This window comes from Daktulosphaira vitifoliae, unplaced genomic scaffold (genome assembly GCF_025091365.1).
Source record: "Daktulosphaira vitifoliae isolate Bord-2020 unplaced genomic scaffold, ASM2509136v1 Scaffold_2, whole genome shotgun sequence".
Taxonomy (NCBI): domain Eukaryota; kingdom Metazoa; phylum Arthropoda; class Insecta; order Hemiptera; family Phylloxeridae; genus Daktulosphaira; species Daktulosphaira vitifoliae.
In genome coordinates this window covers 45013874-45031277 of record NW_026099573.1, presented here as the reverse complement: position 1 = coordinate 45031277, position 17404 = coordinate 45013874, and the positions used below count along the sequence as shown (strand labels likewise).

The 17404-nt window shown below is 25.4% G+C and overlaps 2 protein-coding genes across 12 annotated transcripts in view; one reads left to right on the top strand and one right to left on the bottom strand.

The window, feature by feature from the left end:
* LOC126899242 (delta(24)-sterol reductase-like) overlaps window positions 1-10148 on the bottom strand; it is a 42830-nt gene extending 32682 nt beyond the window's left edge. The window contains exons 1-3 of one of the 8 annotated variants that reach the window (XM_050673873.1): window positions 8365-8812; window positions 8144-8299; window positions 7399-7504 (exon numbers count right to left, since the gene is read on the bottom strand). In XM_050673873.1, the coding sequence (XP_050529830.1) occupies window positions 7399-7504; window positions 8144-8299; window positions 8365-8541 (439 nt within the window). In that variant the 5' untranslated portion in view covers window positions 8542-8812. Of the gene's footprint in view, window positions 1-7398; window positions 7505-8143; window positions 8300-8360; window positions 8813-9924 lie in introns of those variants that run through there. The other 7 variants (XM_050673877.1, XM_050673871.1, XM_050673868.1 and 4 more) reach the window with 7 other exon arrangements.
* Window positions 1-13949, top strand: part of LOC126899239 (uncharacterized protein PF3D7_1223600-like) — a 41570-nt gene extending 27621 nt beyond the window's left edge. Inside the window, exons 1-3 of one of the 4 annotated variants that reach the window (XM_050673860.1) lie at window positions 11435-12844; window positions 13206-13382; window positions 13763-13949. In XM_050673860.1, coding sequence (XP_050529817.1) covers window positions 11473-12844; window positions 13206-13382; window positions 13763-13773 — 1560 coding nt within the window. In that variant the 5' untranslated portion in view covers window positions 11435-11472 and the 3' untranslated portion in view covers window positions 13774-13949. The other 3 variants (XR_007702524.1, XM_050673859.1, XR_007702525.1) reach the window with 3 other exon arrangements.
* Window positions 13950-17404: the final 3455 nt, after the last annotated feature.

Sequence of the window (17404 nt, the reverse complement as noted above, 5' to 3'; positions counted from 1 at the left end):
CGGAAAAATCACATATTTTCATCGAGGGTCGGCAAATTACAGATCACATATCTCTGTAAACTAGCCTTTTCGTTCACCACTTAAGTGATTTCACTTTAATATCCTAATAATTAAATTTAAAGTCACGATTTCTAAATATTTTTATACAAATATATGTAATAGAGTATGTGTATACTCAATATGTATACATATGTCTTATCCAATAACGTTTACACATTAACAAAAAATATATCTATTAACAAACGCAATAATGTAATTTAATATCATAATAATTAATTTAAACTATCGATTTTTTAAATATTTTCTCTTTAATTACAAAATAACTCAATTCTTATGAAATAGTATAATAATGTACATATTTATTTATTTACTTTAATATCATAATAATGATCACCTTATGATGAGTTTCATCATCACCTCCCCTTCTATGTTGGGGTAAACCGCTGATTTACTGTTTTAATAACTACGTTAGTCAAGGAAGGGAACTCTCTATGGTCAAAAGCATACACGTCACATAGCTAAAGTTGGGTTTCGTGGGATTAATAGCCGCCGTCGCCGCTTGATTACACCTTTCACTTTTTTGCATTCAAATATTTTCATATAATTCTAAAATTATGTAATTTTTAAAATACCTCTAATTTTCTGTATAATATCAAGATATACTATATGATGTTCCTTCTACCTAGGTATACTATGCATATACCATGGTAACATATACCATGGTATAACGAAATGATATCTAGGAACGAGAAACATCGACCTTTCACCATATCCCCCCGGCCGTTTACACCGTCCGTCCACCTATGGCAGGGTAAACCTACATCATGTGGGTGGGAGGACTATGCCTTTCACCATATCCCCCCGGCCGTTTACACCGCCCGTCTACCTATGGCAGGGTAAACCCACAACATGTGGGTTAGGAGGGTATCCAGCTCATATATTAATGTTCTACTATTGACTTCATTTATTCAATATTGTTCAACCCCGAGATCAGTTCATTATTTTTGTCACAACGTTTGTGTGCATTTTTATTTATTTGATCATTACCCTCATGTATTTAAACTCCGTTTATTCACCCCTCTGAATTCTTCTTTATTCATATTATTATATTCTTTGCACCCTTACATATCTTGCCACATTTAAACATGTGTTACTCCGCCATTTACCTTCTTATTTAATAATTTTTATTATTATTNTTTTACCATCTTATTTAATAATTTTTATTACCATTCGTCCCCAATACCTACCGCCTATTTCATCACCTTCATCTTATCTTATAATTCTAAATTCTAATCATTTTAAGTTTTAAATTTTTCTTTTTTATTCTTTTTCTTTTTGGTTTATTACACAAATATATTGTAATAATTAACAATCAGTCATGATTTAATTACGCAATATGTAAGACAATATTTTTTTCTATTAAATAAATTTGATGGTATGAAAAAAATTGGGGTTGCCATTTGACATTTGAAATGGTAGTACAAAATTAAATTTTCGTTTAAATTGCTCAACAATGAATCGTTAATGTAAAAAAAAAAAATTATTAACAATAATAATTTCAAAGCTATTTTGTGAGGCATACTTAAGAAATCATTTTGTATGTATAAACTAAATATGTTAAATTCTGTACAACACGAATTTTAAATTTAGTTTACTCAAGGATATTTTTGAGTTATTGAATTTTTTTTATATCCTATACAGAGTGATTCATTTATCATAAATCATTAACTCAATTACATACAAAATAAAAATAATTATAGTTAATAAAAAACATTTTAGTCTTGTTTTTTTTTTAGAATCATGAATAATTGTCTACAAATTCGCGTGTTCTTGAACTCAACTTCGGTGAGTTCTATTGATGATGACTTTTCAAATAATTCTATTATTCCTTCTTACTTAGAAAATACAACTCAATCAACAATAAATTTAGAAAAAAATCCAGCATTTACCGTCTCTAAAATTACTGTTAAAAGAAAATTATTGAGTGATTCTGGTGATTATACTTTGTTTCTTCACGATGGGAAAAGTAGTGTATGGAAGAAATTTAATTGTTATGACAACATTTTTGTCGTATCTGCTTTAATTTAGTCTAGACAGAGTTTTTTTTATCTTATAGTCCAGTTCGGTTCGGTCTGGGAATTTTTTTTTATTTTATAGTCCGGTTCGGTTCGGTCCATTTAAAATTTCTATCTGGTCTGGTCCAATTAAAATTTCATATAACAGTTCAGTCCGGTCTTTTTTTTAGTTTTTCACTACGGTTCGGTCCGGTCCTTGAAAATTCGAACCATGCAGAGCTCTAGTGCATAGTGTACGGTCAGCTGATGATGACAGATATCGGACCGGTTGACAAGTGGAAGTTATCATATACAAAATTATTAAAATACTCTACACCTACTACACACACATCTAATTGATAAGATTTATATATTAAAAAAAAAACTTGTATAAATTCTGCAACATTACAAATATGTTAGTAACTATTTTGTTATAAAATTAAAAAGAAAATTTTATTATTCTCATAAGTTCCTTATCATCAAGTAAGCAAACAATATTGGATAAATAATGTAGCCAGTATTTTCGTTTTAAGAATGGGGCTAAACACTTTGTATTGTAGTCAAAGAAATGTGACTTACATCAGAGCTATGCAAAATCTTTAAAAGTCTTGGGTTTTTAAAAAAGCGTGGAAATATTGGAGATTTGTATGTTAAACTTGGAATTTTCAATAATTGATTAAACCAATCCTATATTTAGACTATATAATGAAACTTTGGGGATTCAAATCTCTATATTACATTTTTAGCTTCGATGTGAAGCTGAGAAGGTATTGGTTTTAGTAAGATGTGTTTATTTATTTATTTTTTTTTTGTGTCTTTTACCACTTTTTCTCAGCACTCACCGAACCGATTTCTTTCAATGATACGTCAAAAGATCACAAATTGTATCTAGTCGAAGACATTACCTTCAAAAATTGAAAAAAATTCCCTCGTTCCCCCGTTTGCGGGGGGAAACTGGGAAATCCCCCACAAAAATTANCGTTTGCGGGGGGAAACTGGGAAATCCCCCACAAAAATTACAAATTTAAAAATCGATAATTTTCGAAATTTTTTCAATTTTTTTTACTTAAATGTGCCATAACTTTTTCAAAAATGAACATATCAATGTAATTCTTTTTTATATAGATGCATAATATCATTACCTTTCATTTGGTATATTTTTTTCATAAATTTAACCCACAAGGGGGGATTTAAAATGACAATTTTTTCACAAAAAATTTACTTTTTCAACTTAACTTTTGAAAATGTTCCGGAAGGTTTGACACTTTTATATATATCTTAAATTAGAGCTAATGTAATGTTCTTTATTATGCAAAAAAAAAAATTTTAGACTTTATTTTGTCTTCACGGTGAAAATGGGTTCCAAATGCTATTTTTATGTGAAAATTTTCGATTTTGTATTTTACATTTTTAACTTTATTATGCTATGACATATTGAAATGTGTATGGATCAGTACAATTTTTTCATGAAGAGTAGTATTTATATACATCTTTCATTTGATATACTGTTTTTTTAAATCGGACCATTTCCCTATATACGAGGGGGGTTCAAATCTAAAAAATGCATGTAGAAAATAGAACTTTTTCAACTTAAATTTTAAAAGTGTTCCGGAAAGTCTGACACTTTTATATATATCTTAAATTAAAGCTAATGTAATTTACTTTATTATGCGAAAAAAAATTTGGGACTTTATTTTATCTTTACGGTGAAATTAGCTACCGAATGCTATTATTGTGTGAAAATTCTCGATTTTATTTTTTACATTTTTAACTTTATAATGCTATGACATATTGAAAAGTGTATGGATCAACATAATTTTTTTATGAGAAATATTATTTTTTAATAATCTCTTTTTCATTTGATATACTTTATCTTAATCAGGTTATTAATAAGGAACTAGCAGATCATGTGGCTTTTGGAATAATTCACCAATATTTTAAAATTAAACACTATTTAAAGATTTGCATCGAAGCATTTTTTTTTTTTAAAGTGATTTTAATCACTGTCAGATATCATTATACTTGATCCATTTATACCACGTCACCACTGTGCCGCAACCCCCCTGTGCTGGGTTTTTTTTTTTACATATAATCAAATTATATCTGAAAAAATAAGGTGAGGGTTTATTTATACAAATCACCACACAAATCTATAAATCCTCTCATTACAGAAAGAGTACATTAAAATTTTATAAATTAATAAAGCATTGTATTTAATCCATAATATCTTATTTTGAACTGTTCATAACTAGGCACGTATTAAAGAGCACATGAATCTGGTAACTTCAATTCTTTAAAAATTATATTTGAATATTTTACATTTAAAAAAGTGATTGAAATAAAAAACAACCTCACACAGTGGGGACGTAGTATAGTTAGATCAAGTATAATGATATCTGACAGTGATTAAAATCACTATAAAAAAAAAAACGCTTCGATGCAAATCTTTAGATAGTGTTTAATTTTAAAAAATTAGTGGATTATTCCAAAAGTTACATGATCTGCTAGTTCTTCATTAATATCCAGATTAAGAAAATGTAAATCGAATGAAAGATTTATATAAAAAATACTTCTCATAAAAAAATTGTATTGATCCATACATATTTTAATAAGTTATAGCATTATAAAGTTAAAAATTTTAAAAATAAAATCGAGAATTTTCACACAAAAATAGCATTCGGTAGCCAATTTCACCGTGAAGACAAGTCCAGAGGTCAAATTTTTTTTTTCAAATTAAAGTATATTACATTAGCTTTAATTTAAGATATATATAAAAGTGTCAGACTTTCCGGAACATTTTCTAAAGTCAAGTTGAAAATATTAATATTTTGTGAAAAAGTGGTCATTTTAAATACCCCCCTGTGGGCAGGTAAAGGGTCAGATATCAAAAAAAAATATACCAAATGAAAGGTAATGATATCATGCATCTATATAAAAAATTATATTGTTTTGGTTTGATTTCAAAATGTTATAACAATTTTAAGTAAAAAAAATTGAAAAAATTTCGAAATTTAGCGATTTAAAATTTGTAATTTTTTTGGAGGTTTCCCCCATTTACGGGGAACGAGGGAAATTTTTTCAATTTTTAAGGGTAATTTCTTTGACTAGATACGATTTGTGATCTTTTGATGTATCTTTGAAAGAAATCCGTTCGGTGAGAGCTGAGAAAAAGTGGTAAAAGACACACAAAAAAAAAAAACACATCATAGTAAATTTAATACCTTCTCAGCTTTGCATCGAAGCTAAAATATACTTTTATTTATCAATTTTTCATACTAATTTCAAATCGGCAATTATATGTTTTTCATCATCAATAATAATTTTTAATATTATTACTAATTAATTAAAAACTACAAAGAAAATAGTACTGATTATTTCAATTGTATCATCTATTTCAACACCAAGAATTATTAATATTTCTTTTGAAATGATTTATTACAACAAAAAAATTATTAATAACTAAAAAATTGTTTTTAAATTATTACACATTTTGATTTTTAATATTTTAAAAATAATCATTGCAAAATATCATTTTTAACCTATTTTTTTGATGTTTTAAAGTTGATTTTTTAAAAGTTTATAATAAAAAAAATTTGAATTTGTTATCATAACTTTTAGCTCAACTTCAAGTTCGAAATTTACATTATTAAATAGAAATTTTTATTAAAATATAAAAATAGTATTATTTAGATTAATATGCAGTCAAGAAATTGTATAATTACTATGTACTGTAAATTATCAGAAATGCTTAATATTTTTTTTTTTCATTTTTATTGTAGTAGATCACTTAAATAGCAATCATAGTAATCATATCTGAGTAATTTTGGTGTTTAAAAATATTCTACAATTGAAATATTCAGAACATTTTAATTGTCTATGTGGAGAATGTAAGCTAAGTAAATTTTTCATTGATAAAATGGAAATTTTTTCAATTTTTGTGGGTAATATCTTTAATTAGATAACAGTTGTGATCATTATATGAATTGTTAAAAAAAGTTAGTTAAATGATATACGAAAAAATAAATGAAATGCATAGTATGCAAATGCATGAAGTGCAAGTAAAAAATCTTTAACATAAATAAGAAATTTCTTCAAACGAGGGCAGACTACAGTGATGGAGTCCTTCATATTTATTAAAGTTATTGAATCTAAATGGAATAAAAATCAAATGATTTAAAAATTGTTTACAAAAATCATATTTTTTTTATTAACGTTAGTGTCCGTTTTCACCATATAATCAAAATAAAGTACAAATTTTTTTTTTTTTTATATTAAAGTGTATTACATAAGCTTTAATTTAAGATATATATAAAAGTGTCAGTATTTCCGGAATACTTTCAAAAATTAAGTTGAAAATTCTCTACTTTCTATATGCATTTTTTAGTTTTGAACACTATATAAAGGGAAATGGTCCGATTTTAAAAAAACGTATGTCGATTGAAAGAGGTATATAAATAATATTTCTCATGAAAAAATTGTATTGATCCATTCATTTTTAAAAAACGTTATGGCAGTTTTAAGTCAAAAAAAAAATTGAAAAAATGTCAAAATTAGCGTTTTTAAATTTATAATTTTTTTATTGCTGATAACATTTTTTACAAAATCTTTTTCTATAAACACAACAGTAATATAAATACGGAACCTATCTTCAATGAATTAAAGTATAATAGATAACAACATTGATTAAAATTATTTATAATCAAATTTTATAACCGTTACTATAACATTCGGGATAATGCTTCAATTCCAGGGGGCTAAACACCCCCTTCGCGATGACAACTTGTGCTATATAAATTATTTTTTTAAAACATTTTTTATCTATATTGTTTTAAATTCACATTATGCTTTATTAAAAATTATGTTAAGACGCTCTTCTTATAAGTTTCTTATGCATACATAGTATTTTTTTCACTAAACTGCATAAACGTTCTTACCAAGAAATATTGTTTTACGTTATCAAAAAATAAGTATTATAATCAAGATTGTCTCTTTTGTCGATATTTCATATCTATATTACATAACACTATATCAATAAAAATAATAATATTACATTTAGCCCACTCTTTTACTTCATTTTAATATAGAATTTCTTACTTATAAAAAAAAACGAAATCAAGCCACACCATGTACGTAATATATATACCACATCAAAAAACATAATACATTATTACTTTCGAACAGGTCATCAAGTCTCCATTGCCAGTTACAATTTCATAACGAGTACACACATTATGGAAAAATCCATATTTGTGGGATGATGTTTCCAATCCAGTTCCCATAATAATACCGCCTATGAAGAAATTTGTTAATAAAAATGTTTTTTTACGTGGCAATTTATTACTACCTATAGTTAAATCTCTTAGATCAGCAACTATTGGCAATTTCCATCCAAAACGGATTAATTCTGGAACTAAACGACCAAAAGTAATGCCAGGTTCTACTTGAACTGTCTAAATACGTCATCAAATTAAAATATTATTTAAAAACAATATTAATTTTATTAGTAATAAATTTGTTACTAACAATTCATTTTGTTAAAATTATATCACATATAATAATATAATACTGTAATGGTTACAAAAAAACTGTCAAAACAAAGCTCAATATTTATAATAATTTATTTAAAAATTCATATTTTTCATTAGTTGACTTTAACTTTAAGTTGCTGTAACTTTTTTACTAATTACTGCTCAATTTTTTTTTTACATATTTTTCATCAGCATGAAAACTTTAATTAAATAAAAAAAAATTTGAAAAAGGGTGTCCTGTAAAGTAATTTTATATCGTATTTCTTTTGCCCCATCCATATTTTATAATTCGGAACAACCTGTACAACTTGTTTATAAAAATAAGTTAAGAATTTCCCATTCTAAAAGTGACTAAACCATATTATGTCTAGGACCGGTGCTATAAATCGGGGGGCCTTGTGCGAAACAATTTTGCAGGTTTCTTAATGTTTTTTTTTTTTTTAAGGAATCTTTGTTTAAGTTATCGACTAAGTTTACAGAGCTCTTTAAAGCGCAGTCATTCTAAATGACCAAAGATCAATTATAATAATATATAAAAATAAAAAATCATGCAAAGCTTACTTCATTTTTTACATCAATTGAGAGTACGTTGTTCAAATGGACGTCAATATTGTACATATATTTTTTGTAAAGCATATTGTCCAAGGATAAACACTTCCAGCTGGGTCTGGAAGTACACATCATAAGGTTAGGTGCCTTTTCATTTCTTCGTTTGATCTAAATAATATTCATTGTTTTTAAAAATTATCAATTATATTTTGATTCGTGTTCATCCTACAAACGTGTTGCTGAATTTTTTTAACGTTATCGTTGTGATGTCCTCTATCGTAACGAGCTCCGCCAAATGTTTCCCATATTGACCATGCCTTACCCAAAATTGTGCATGGCAATACAAATAAACATACAAACACCCATCGATAATTAAATAAAAAGTTTTCCAAAAAAATTTCAATATCCATAATAACACCTTTTAAACCAACTATTTAAAAAAAAAATCTTTTAAAATATCTGTAAAGTTTTCTGATCGTAATTTTTAAACGAATATTTTAACTTTAAAACTTTCCTTAAATCTACAAATCACTAACAGACTACCTAACAGTTATCATTCTCAGACAACAATTCAAGTATTACACTAAAACTCTTATTGAATCAGATTGAAAATATCGAACAATAACTATCGAAGTACTCGATAGTTATTCAATGACTATTCACATACTTAAGAAAATTTTCGATTATTCTATTTGAAGACTTTGATAAAATATTCAACAAGTAGAAAAAAAAATTATTTAAATAGTACACATTTCATAATAAAAGGTTTCAATAATAATTTGATCATTCCACAGTAATTAACTTATTCCAAAGTGTTAATCACTAATTCTGATACAGATTAAGTTCCTATCAGTAGAGTAGATATTGAATAGTTTGAGTTATAACTTATAACAGCTATTTGAATGTCATTGAATACTATCAATAAAGTCAAGTAGATATAATACATTATATACATTAAGTTCCATGGTATAAATATTCAGACAGATTTAACACTATCTTTTTGGTTTTTTTCTAACATTTTAAAGATGTTTGGTATTATTAACTCAATATTTTAAACTATATTTTCAACTGTATCGTAAGTACATTTAAATTTAAAACTATATATAATTAATTTTTGTTTTTATCATATAAATTTGAATACTTGTATTATAAATCATTCAATAAAAAATTCAGTTAACAATAGTGCAACTAGTGAGAAAGTTGGCAAAGTGATACTTGGGAACTCCTGAGGCATTTTTCTAATTTTTAGCATTGTATTGCTTTTATTATGTTTTTATCTCTGTTGCCTTGTGTATACAGTTTTTACTGGACCACTACTGCTCAATTATACGCCAAAGAACCTAAAAGTATCGACTCTATACTAATTTTTTAAAGGAGGTCGAAGTGTCATATAAATAACTCTTTTTAAAAACTAAAAACTGTAAATCAAAACAGACTGACCATTATAATTCACTGGAGGCTATCGTAAATGGTGTCACATCAACACCGTCACGAAAATTGCGAAATAATATTTATTTGCACAATCCAAATTATTTTTTATTATTATTACTTATTATTAAAAAATAAGTATTTACATATTAAAAAATAATTAAGAACAAAAAAAAATTGTTTAAAATTAAAACTGATTTTGATTATTAATATGTTAAACATAAAGAAAATGACATATTTAACATAGTTCAAATTTCAAAGTTATTCTTCTCAATTCAAGAGAAGCAAACAAATTTAAATAAGTTTAACTTCATAGTTTATGTCAATTAGATTTATGTAATATTTATGAAATTCAGTGTACTCACCTTGTAAAGTATTTTAAAATAAATTAAAATACAAAAATAGTAAAAAAATTGTCGCGGTCGCATCGCATTTCCAGTGTTACCGACGGATGGCGATCGCGGCGCTCCCTCTTCGCGTCCGACAGAGTGCGCTTTGCACGGTGACCAACGGGCGGTATGAACCGGTTGCTCGGGCGCTGGACAAGAAAAAATGACACAGACTGATATTTCAATTATCGTTTTTTGATCTGACACGTCGACCTTTACTAAGGAACGGAAGATATCTTTTATTAATTTACTTAACTGTGTAATTAAGATTATTGTTTCGTTGTGTAATAAAAACGCTATTGCTTTATTAATTATTATTATTATATTTACTACTCTGTTTTCATCAAAATGTCTTCTCAGCTAAAATTGATTGGCGTTAACCAATCTAACGGTTGAAAAATATTTATACATACATAAATATATTAAACAGCAATAATAATTATTATATTAAGAAAAAAATATTAATATTATCATGTTTTGAAAATATCTACTTGGATAACTAGAGTTCTGAAAACACTAGTTATTGACAGAGTTAAAAATACGATTTCAGTATTTCAATTTAACTTTTAGTATATATATATAATAATTCCGTCAGTTGAGTAAACAGTTAAGTTCAACATATTGTATGCTAAATACGTATACTTATACATATTAATAATAACTATATTTTTCTAATGATTAATTAATCAATTACATTAAAAAAAAATTCTTATAAATAATATTCAACATTTTTTTTAGTATTGAATTTCTTTTTAAGTTATACTTATAAAGGATTCAACTTAATATAAATAAGTGGCAAAATGAAAAACTTTTTACTTTTTATTTTTATATTGTACTTAATAACAAGCTTAAGTTATCAAAAAAGAAATTTACAGTGCTCGTATGTTTGTTATTTTCTAAATTTTTTTAACCATAATGAAAAATTTTTATTAGAATTCGAAAAAAAAAAAGATTATATTACAATCGAAAATATTATGACCTATGGCAAGGCACTACAAACACACGNATTCTATAATAAAAACGCTATTTCTTTATTAATTATTATTATATTTACTACTCTGTTTTCATCAAAATGTCTTCTCAGCTAAAATTAATTGGCGTTAACCAATCTAACGGTTGAAAAATATTTATACATACATAAATATATTAAACAGCAATAATAATTATTATATTAAGAAAAAAATATTAATATTATCATGTTTTGAAAATATCTACTTGGATAACTAGAGTTCTGAAAACACTAGTTATTGACAGAGTTAAAAATACGATTTCAGTATTTCAATTTAACTTTTAGTATATATATATAATAATTCCGTCAGTTGAGTAAACAGTTAAGTTAAACATATTGTATGCTAAATACGTATACTTATACATATTAATAATAACTATATTTTTCTAATGATTAATTAATCAATTACATTAAAAAAAAAATCTTATAAATAATATTCAACATTTTTTTTAGTATTGAATTTCTTTTTAAGTTATACTTATAAAGGATTCAACTTAATATAAATAAGTGGCAAAATGAAAAACTTTTTACTTTTTATTTTTATATTGTACTTAATAACAAGCTTAAGTTATCAACAAATAAATTTACAGTGCTCCTATGTTTGTTATTTTCTAAATTTTTTTAACCATAATGAAAGATTTTTATTAGAATTCGAAAAAAAAAAAGATTATATTACAATCGAAAATATTATGACCTATGGCAAGGCACTACAAACACACGGTAAAGTAATTATGATATTTTTGGATGACTTGATAAACAAACATAGAACTATGTGTCCTTTAATTTTGATCACGATAAATATGTACTTCAATAATGTTTCTGAAACTTTAAATATGATTGCTCAAAACGATAACGGGGGAAAAAATGATGCTGAAAAATTATTAAAAGGCTATAAAATTATACATTTTACAGTTAAAGAAAAACTAGAAATGCAACTTAATAAATATTGTTGTAATATACCAATTGATGATTATATGGTTAGTTGCAAACCTCCTATCAGTGAAAATGAATATGCTATTACTAATCTAATCAACATAAATAATGATCTTAAGGATAGCGTACTGACGAAGTTTAATTTATCAGAAGACAGGAATTCATACGAAATTTTCCATCCGAAAAATATTCTGTTTTACGATTTAATGACTCCACAGATTATTTACAACAAAAATAATACTATAAAAATAGATAATAGTCAACATATAGAATTAAATTTACTTCGATTTACACCACTTAAATTGCCATTCTCTAACCGTACTAGTTTAACTATACAAGATGTATTTGAGTATATGAAATATAATTTTTATTCTTTAGACGTTATAAAATATATCAAAATGGTAATTATAGCTTCGTTTCGACCAATAGCTATTCTTATTCGCAACTTCTTAACCTTAATTAATGTTGCATCTTCAGAAAATTCAAATAGTGTGACATCTTGGATAAAAAATAATTTAATTGGCATGGGTCACATAATAATAAAATATATAAAAAAATTCGATACTCTCGGTCTGTTCAATCATAATAAGTCATTTCTGAAATACAAGATCTTAAATGGATTTATTAAAGCCTTAAACAATTACACTAATAATAAAAAGTTATCCGAAATTGATATTGAATATAATAATAAATTAATTGAAGTACTTTCGAATTTCTTTATCAAAAACAAATTATACTTTACAACTAATATAGTTCTAACCAATGAAAATATTAATGAAAATAATGTTGATAAAATTAAAAATCAATTAGAAAAAATAATCCAAAAAGTTGGTATCTATATGAACGATTTGCAAAAATGGAGTAACCATATTAATTTAATTAAAGACAAATGTAATTCAATGTGGTTTTATAATAATATTAAAATTAATAATTTTATTACTTCTAAAGTTTTAGGTAAGTGTAAAAACAGTTCTCTTTTTATTCTTTATATTATTCATATGCAATATCTGCAATATCTGCAATATATTAAACAAAAAATTGTTGAGTCCCTCCTATATCAACGCTATGCTCATAATATAGGACACAAGAAAACATTTAAAAATAAGATAATTGAAACAAAGTAGTTTGGCATCTGAAAATATAAATTTCTCTCTTCAAATTGTGTGAAATAATTTTCACACCTAATTTTTTCTAAAGATTCATCATATTTTTAATAGTTTAGAAATATTTCATTTCAAAATTTCTACCATCATGTTCATTTAAGCAATTATCTATATTTTGTGTACTTTTTTAATCCTTATTTTATTTATTTCAGATAGTATTTGTAGGTCTGAAACACATTCTGTAATATACAATGCTAGTACGAATGATAATAATAAAATTGAAATAGGATTTTATGAAGATGTGCAAGACGTGGAAGATGATTATAATTATTATTGGAAGATTATTACAGAAATTAACTCAAAAGAGTTAAAAGATGATCATAATAAAAGTGAGAATGATATAAATGACTCTCTTAAAGATCAATCGAATAATAAACTTCTCTGTATGTTTCATTATTTGCCGTACAACGAGTAAAATGAAACTATTAAAATTTGTTTTATAATGTAAATTGTATATTGTCATTACTTATTTGCAAAGATTTTATTTTTTCCTTTTTATTATGCAACATTATTCTTTTAACGCTAGCCACTCAATATCTAATTTTTTAATTCATCCATTATTCCTTATTAAGAAGTCAACTTTATTTTTAAATAACAAAATAAATATTTCATTATCTTTTAAATTAAAATATAATTTAATTGAGAAAAAATACTAGGCGATAACAACTTTTGAGCTACTATTGTTAATTATTACCATTTTTAAATATAGACTTATGGTGAGGCATATACACATATCAATATACAGAAATGCAAATTAATAATATTATACCATTTTTGAATCACTTAATGTATTTTAATTAATTAATTTACAATGGCTTCCATTTTTATATTGCCTAAAGACAAGATGTTTATAGTAAATATTGTGTCTAAATATAGTGCCACAAATAATTTAAAAATGCATTTATTTATTTTAAAAATCTAACCACAGTCTTATGTAAATGATTTCTATACAAATTATATAATATACATATTGAGATTTTTTACGTGTGATTATTATGACTTATATAAAATCTATAAAAATATAAGACATTATTTACAACATATTTTTAAAAGATTAAAAATAATAACAATTAACTAAATTTTCAATAAAAATATAAGTTATTTATAAAAATAACTGGACATAATTAACTAGTTTATTTAATAAATAAACATCTAATTAAGAAATTGAATACCCAAACTGTTACTATTTATAGTTATTCTTGTCATCTAAAACAGACCTGCGGCCCTACGAGCCTAAGAGCCTCTTTGGGTCATCCTCATAAGTAGGCCACTGATTCCAATAGGAGTACCCGACTACGCCGGCTACAATAAGTGTTTCCCAGGAAAAATATTACATCAGAATCAGTGTAAAAAAAATATTATAAAAATTTAATTATAAAAGTAAGAAAAATTCAAAAAGAGTATAGTAAAAGGTATTGGGTATAAGGTTGACGCTTTTTTAGTGAGGCATATCTCTTGGGCGTATTAAGAAATTATTTTAGGAGGGTATTTAATTTTTATTACTTTGTTGAACATTCTATAGAATTTTTTAGCTAAACATCAAAATGATAATCAAAAAAAAATTATAACTAATACATTCAGTCCATATATGACAATAATAACATATATTTGTAATGAATTGAATAGAAAATTAAATTGTCATAAAAATGTATATTTTACAAATTAAGTGTCACAATAAACAAATGCGCAAAAATGAGTTAATGCCCATATTAAAACTATGAGCGTAGTAAAAAAGCTCGTAAAACTGAGAAAAATGAACAGATTGAATTAATGATTTTACGATATCTCAGAAATGTCATTGAGCGGGTCTCGTGAAAATTTCAAACATTAAAAAGGCTTACACACTAGACGTTTATTCGCACGCGTACGTGTTTTCAAAAACGCGGAGATTTTAAACGGACATGTGCTCACTGCAAGCGTTTTGATGCGTCTTTATAAAAAAATTAGCACGCCAAAAGCTACAGTATAATCACAACAGTTTCGAAATTCCTACTGCTAGCAACATTTGCTCTGATTATTTTTATTATTTTTTAAAGTATTCAATGAGTTACAATGAAGACATTAGATGATATAGAAGTTGCATGTGTTGTGTGCACCATGTATCATCGTTGTACAAAAAAATACAAAAAACAAGTGTCGTAAACATTGGGTTTACCCCCGAAATTTAAAAAAGACCTCGAGAAGGTTAATTTCAAATTAATTTTTTAACTTTGAGGAGTTTTTCCGAAGATTTTTACTTGTATTACCGTATAAATATACGGTAATATCTGAAGAACAAACCCAACCTAACCTAAAAAATTACATAAAAGTATTATTATATTATATTTTCTATCAGAAATTATATCTTATAGAATATCATGAGAAGTTTAAAAGTATTTAAAAAAATATTAAATATTCGTTTATAATGTGGACTTTGATTAATTGAAACAATTTAGTCGGCAAATTTATCACTAACAGTTGGCAAAATTCAATCCACACCCACCTAACAATTATCTCTAGGATCGCCTATGTCGAAATCAAAATAATATGTTAAAACTACGTTAATATTTGCTAAAACAGCTTTGTTATAAAAACATTGTGTATTGTAAGTATAATTAAAAAAAAACTAGGATGGTCCTAATTTAAAATAATAGATATTCATAAGGATGTAAAAAACATTTTAATTTTCTTTTGTGGCTGTTGCCACTTTTTCTCAGCTATCACCGAACCGATTTCTTTTAACGATACGTCAAAAGATCTCAAATCATATCTAATCGAAGATATTACCCTCAAAAATTGAAAAAATTTACCTCGTTCCCCGTAAATGGGAGAAATCTCCAAAAAAACTACAAATTTAAAAATCGGTAATTTTTTTATTATAAGTTTTTTATTAGTATTTATATACTTCTTTTACTCAACAAACTTTTTTTTTTAAATCGGACCATTTCCCTTAATATAGAATGGTTTAAAACTTAAAAATACGTATAAATAGTAGACCTTATTTTAAATTAAAATATATATATTGATTATTCATACGTTACCTAATAATCAAACATAAATATTTGTTTTATTTATTAGAAGGATTTTGTTATTTTTTTGGCCATATGCGAAATTCTAATGGCAGATATAGTATTGCATAATGATTTTTATATACGTTTGCCATAGAAGTAATAACTACTTTATAATTTTTTATAATTTCTCCGTAAAAATTACAATATAAAATGATTAAATATCAATTTCATATTATATTTAATTTGCTATAATAAATATTTATTCATATATTACACTTATAAATCATAAAACTTGTAATGAGTAAATAAATAAGGAAATAGGAGATCGCGTTGCTTTTGGAATAATCCACTAATTTTTTAAAATTAAACACTATCTACAGATTTGCATAATCGTTTTTATAATAGTGATTTTAATCACTGTCAGATCAAATCTAAACTGAACCCAACTATACCATGACCCCACTGTGCTGGGTTTTTTTATATATATAAATACTTCCCACAAAAAGTTAAGATAAAAAATTTCAAAAAAAATGTTTGACGAAATTTAATTTTTATGATTAATATTCTTCCCTGTTAATGTTCAATTTTAAAGTATACAATAATTATATAAATTGAAATGTATCAAACTAATACATGTATAATCGTATTAATTTTATTAACATATGAAAAGTCAATTATACATATATTTATATTATGTATAATTGACTTTTCCAAATATATGATATTAATTAAATTTTCCGTGTCAAATGACATGAAAATAAAATCCAAAATAATACGTAATATAAATTTAATGAGCCCTCACGTGCCTGAAAATTGCGGCGTTTAATAGCTCGTGTCATTGATAAAATGCGATTTGTATTGTTTAATTTTAGCGATCGGTCGCGTCCGAAAGGGTATTTTTGTCATAGTATGTATGATTCAATTTAAATGCGAGTGTTTTATATAAAGCGATAAATCGTCGCGTGTAAAACGCCTTGTGTGTAAGACTCTTAAGTTGTAAGATGCTGACGTCAGCAAGCGTTTTTCTCAAAAATGGTCGAAGTTTTAAAACGCTCGCGGCACAAATTTTCCGACTTTAATAATTTTTCCGGAGTCTAGTGACCGATTACTTTTGTTGAAAAAAACAATTTTGAAAATCCGAGCACGCTAAGTAATTTTTCCAGAATAGCGTTTTATTTTCTTGTTTTATTATATAATAAGATATTTGATGACACGTATTGGAATATAGGAACATTCAATATTTTTGTAATTTCGATTTTTGTTAATCATTCAGCAGTGTATATCTATTATATAGCCCACTACCTATATACTTTAGTTAATATAAAATTTTTATTCTTTTATTATAATTATCATTTTTTTTT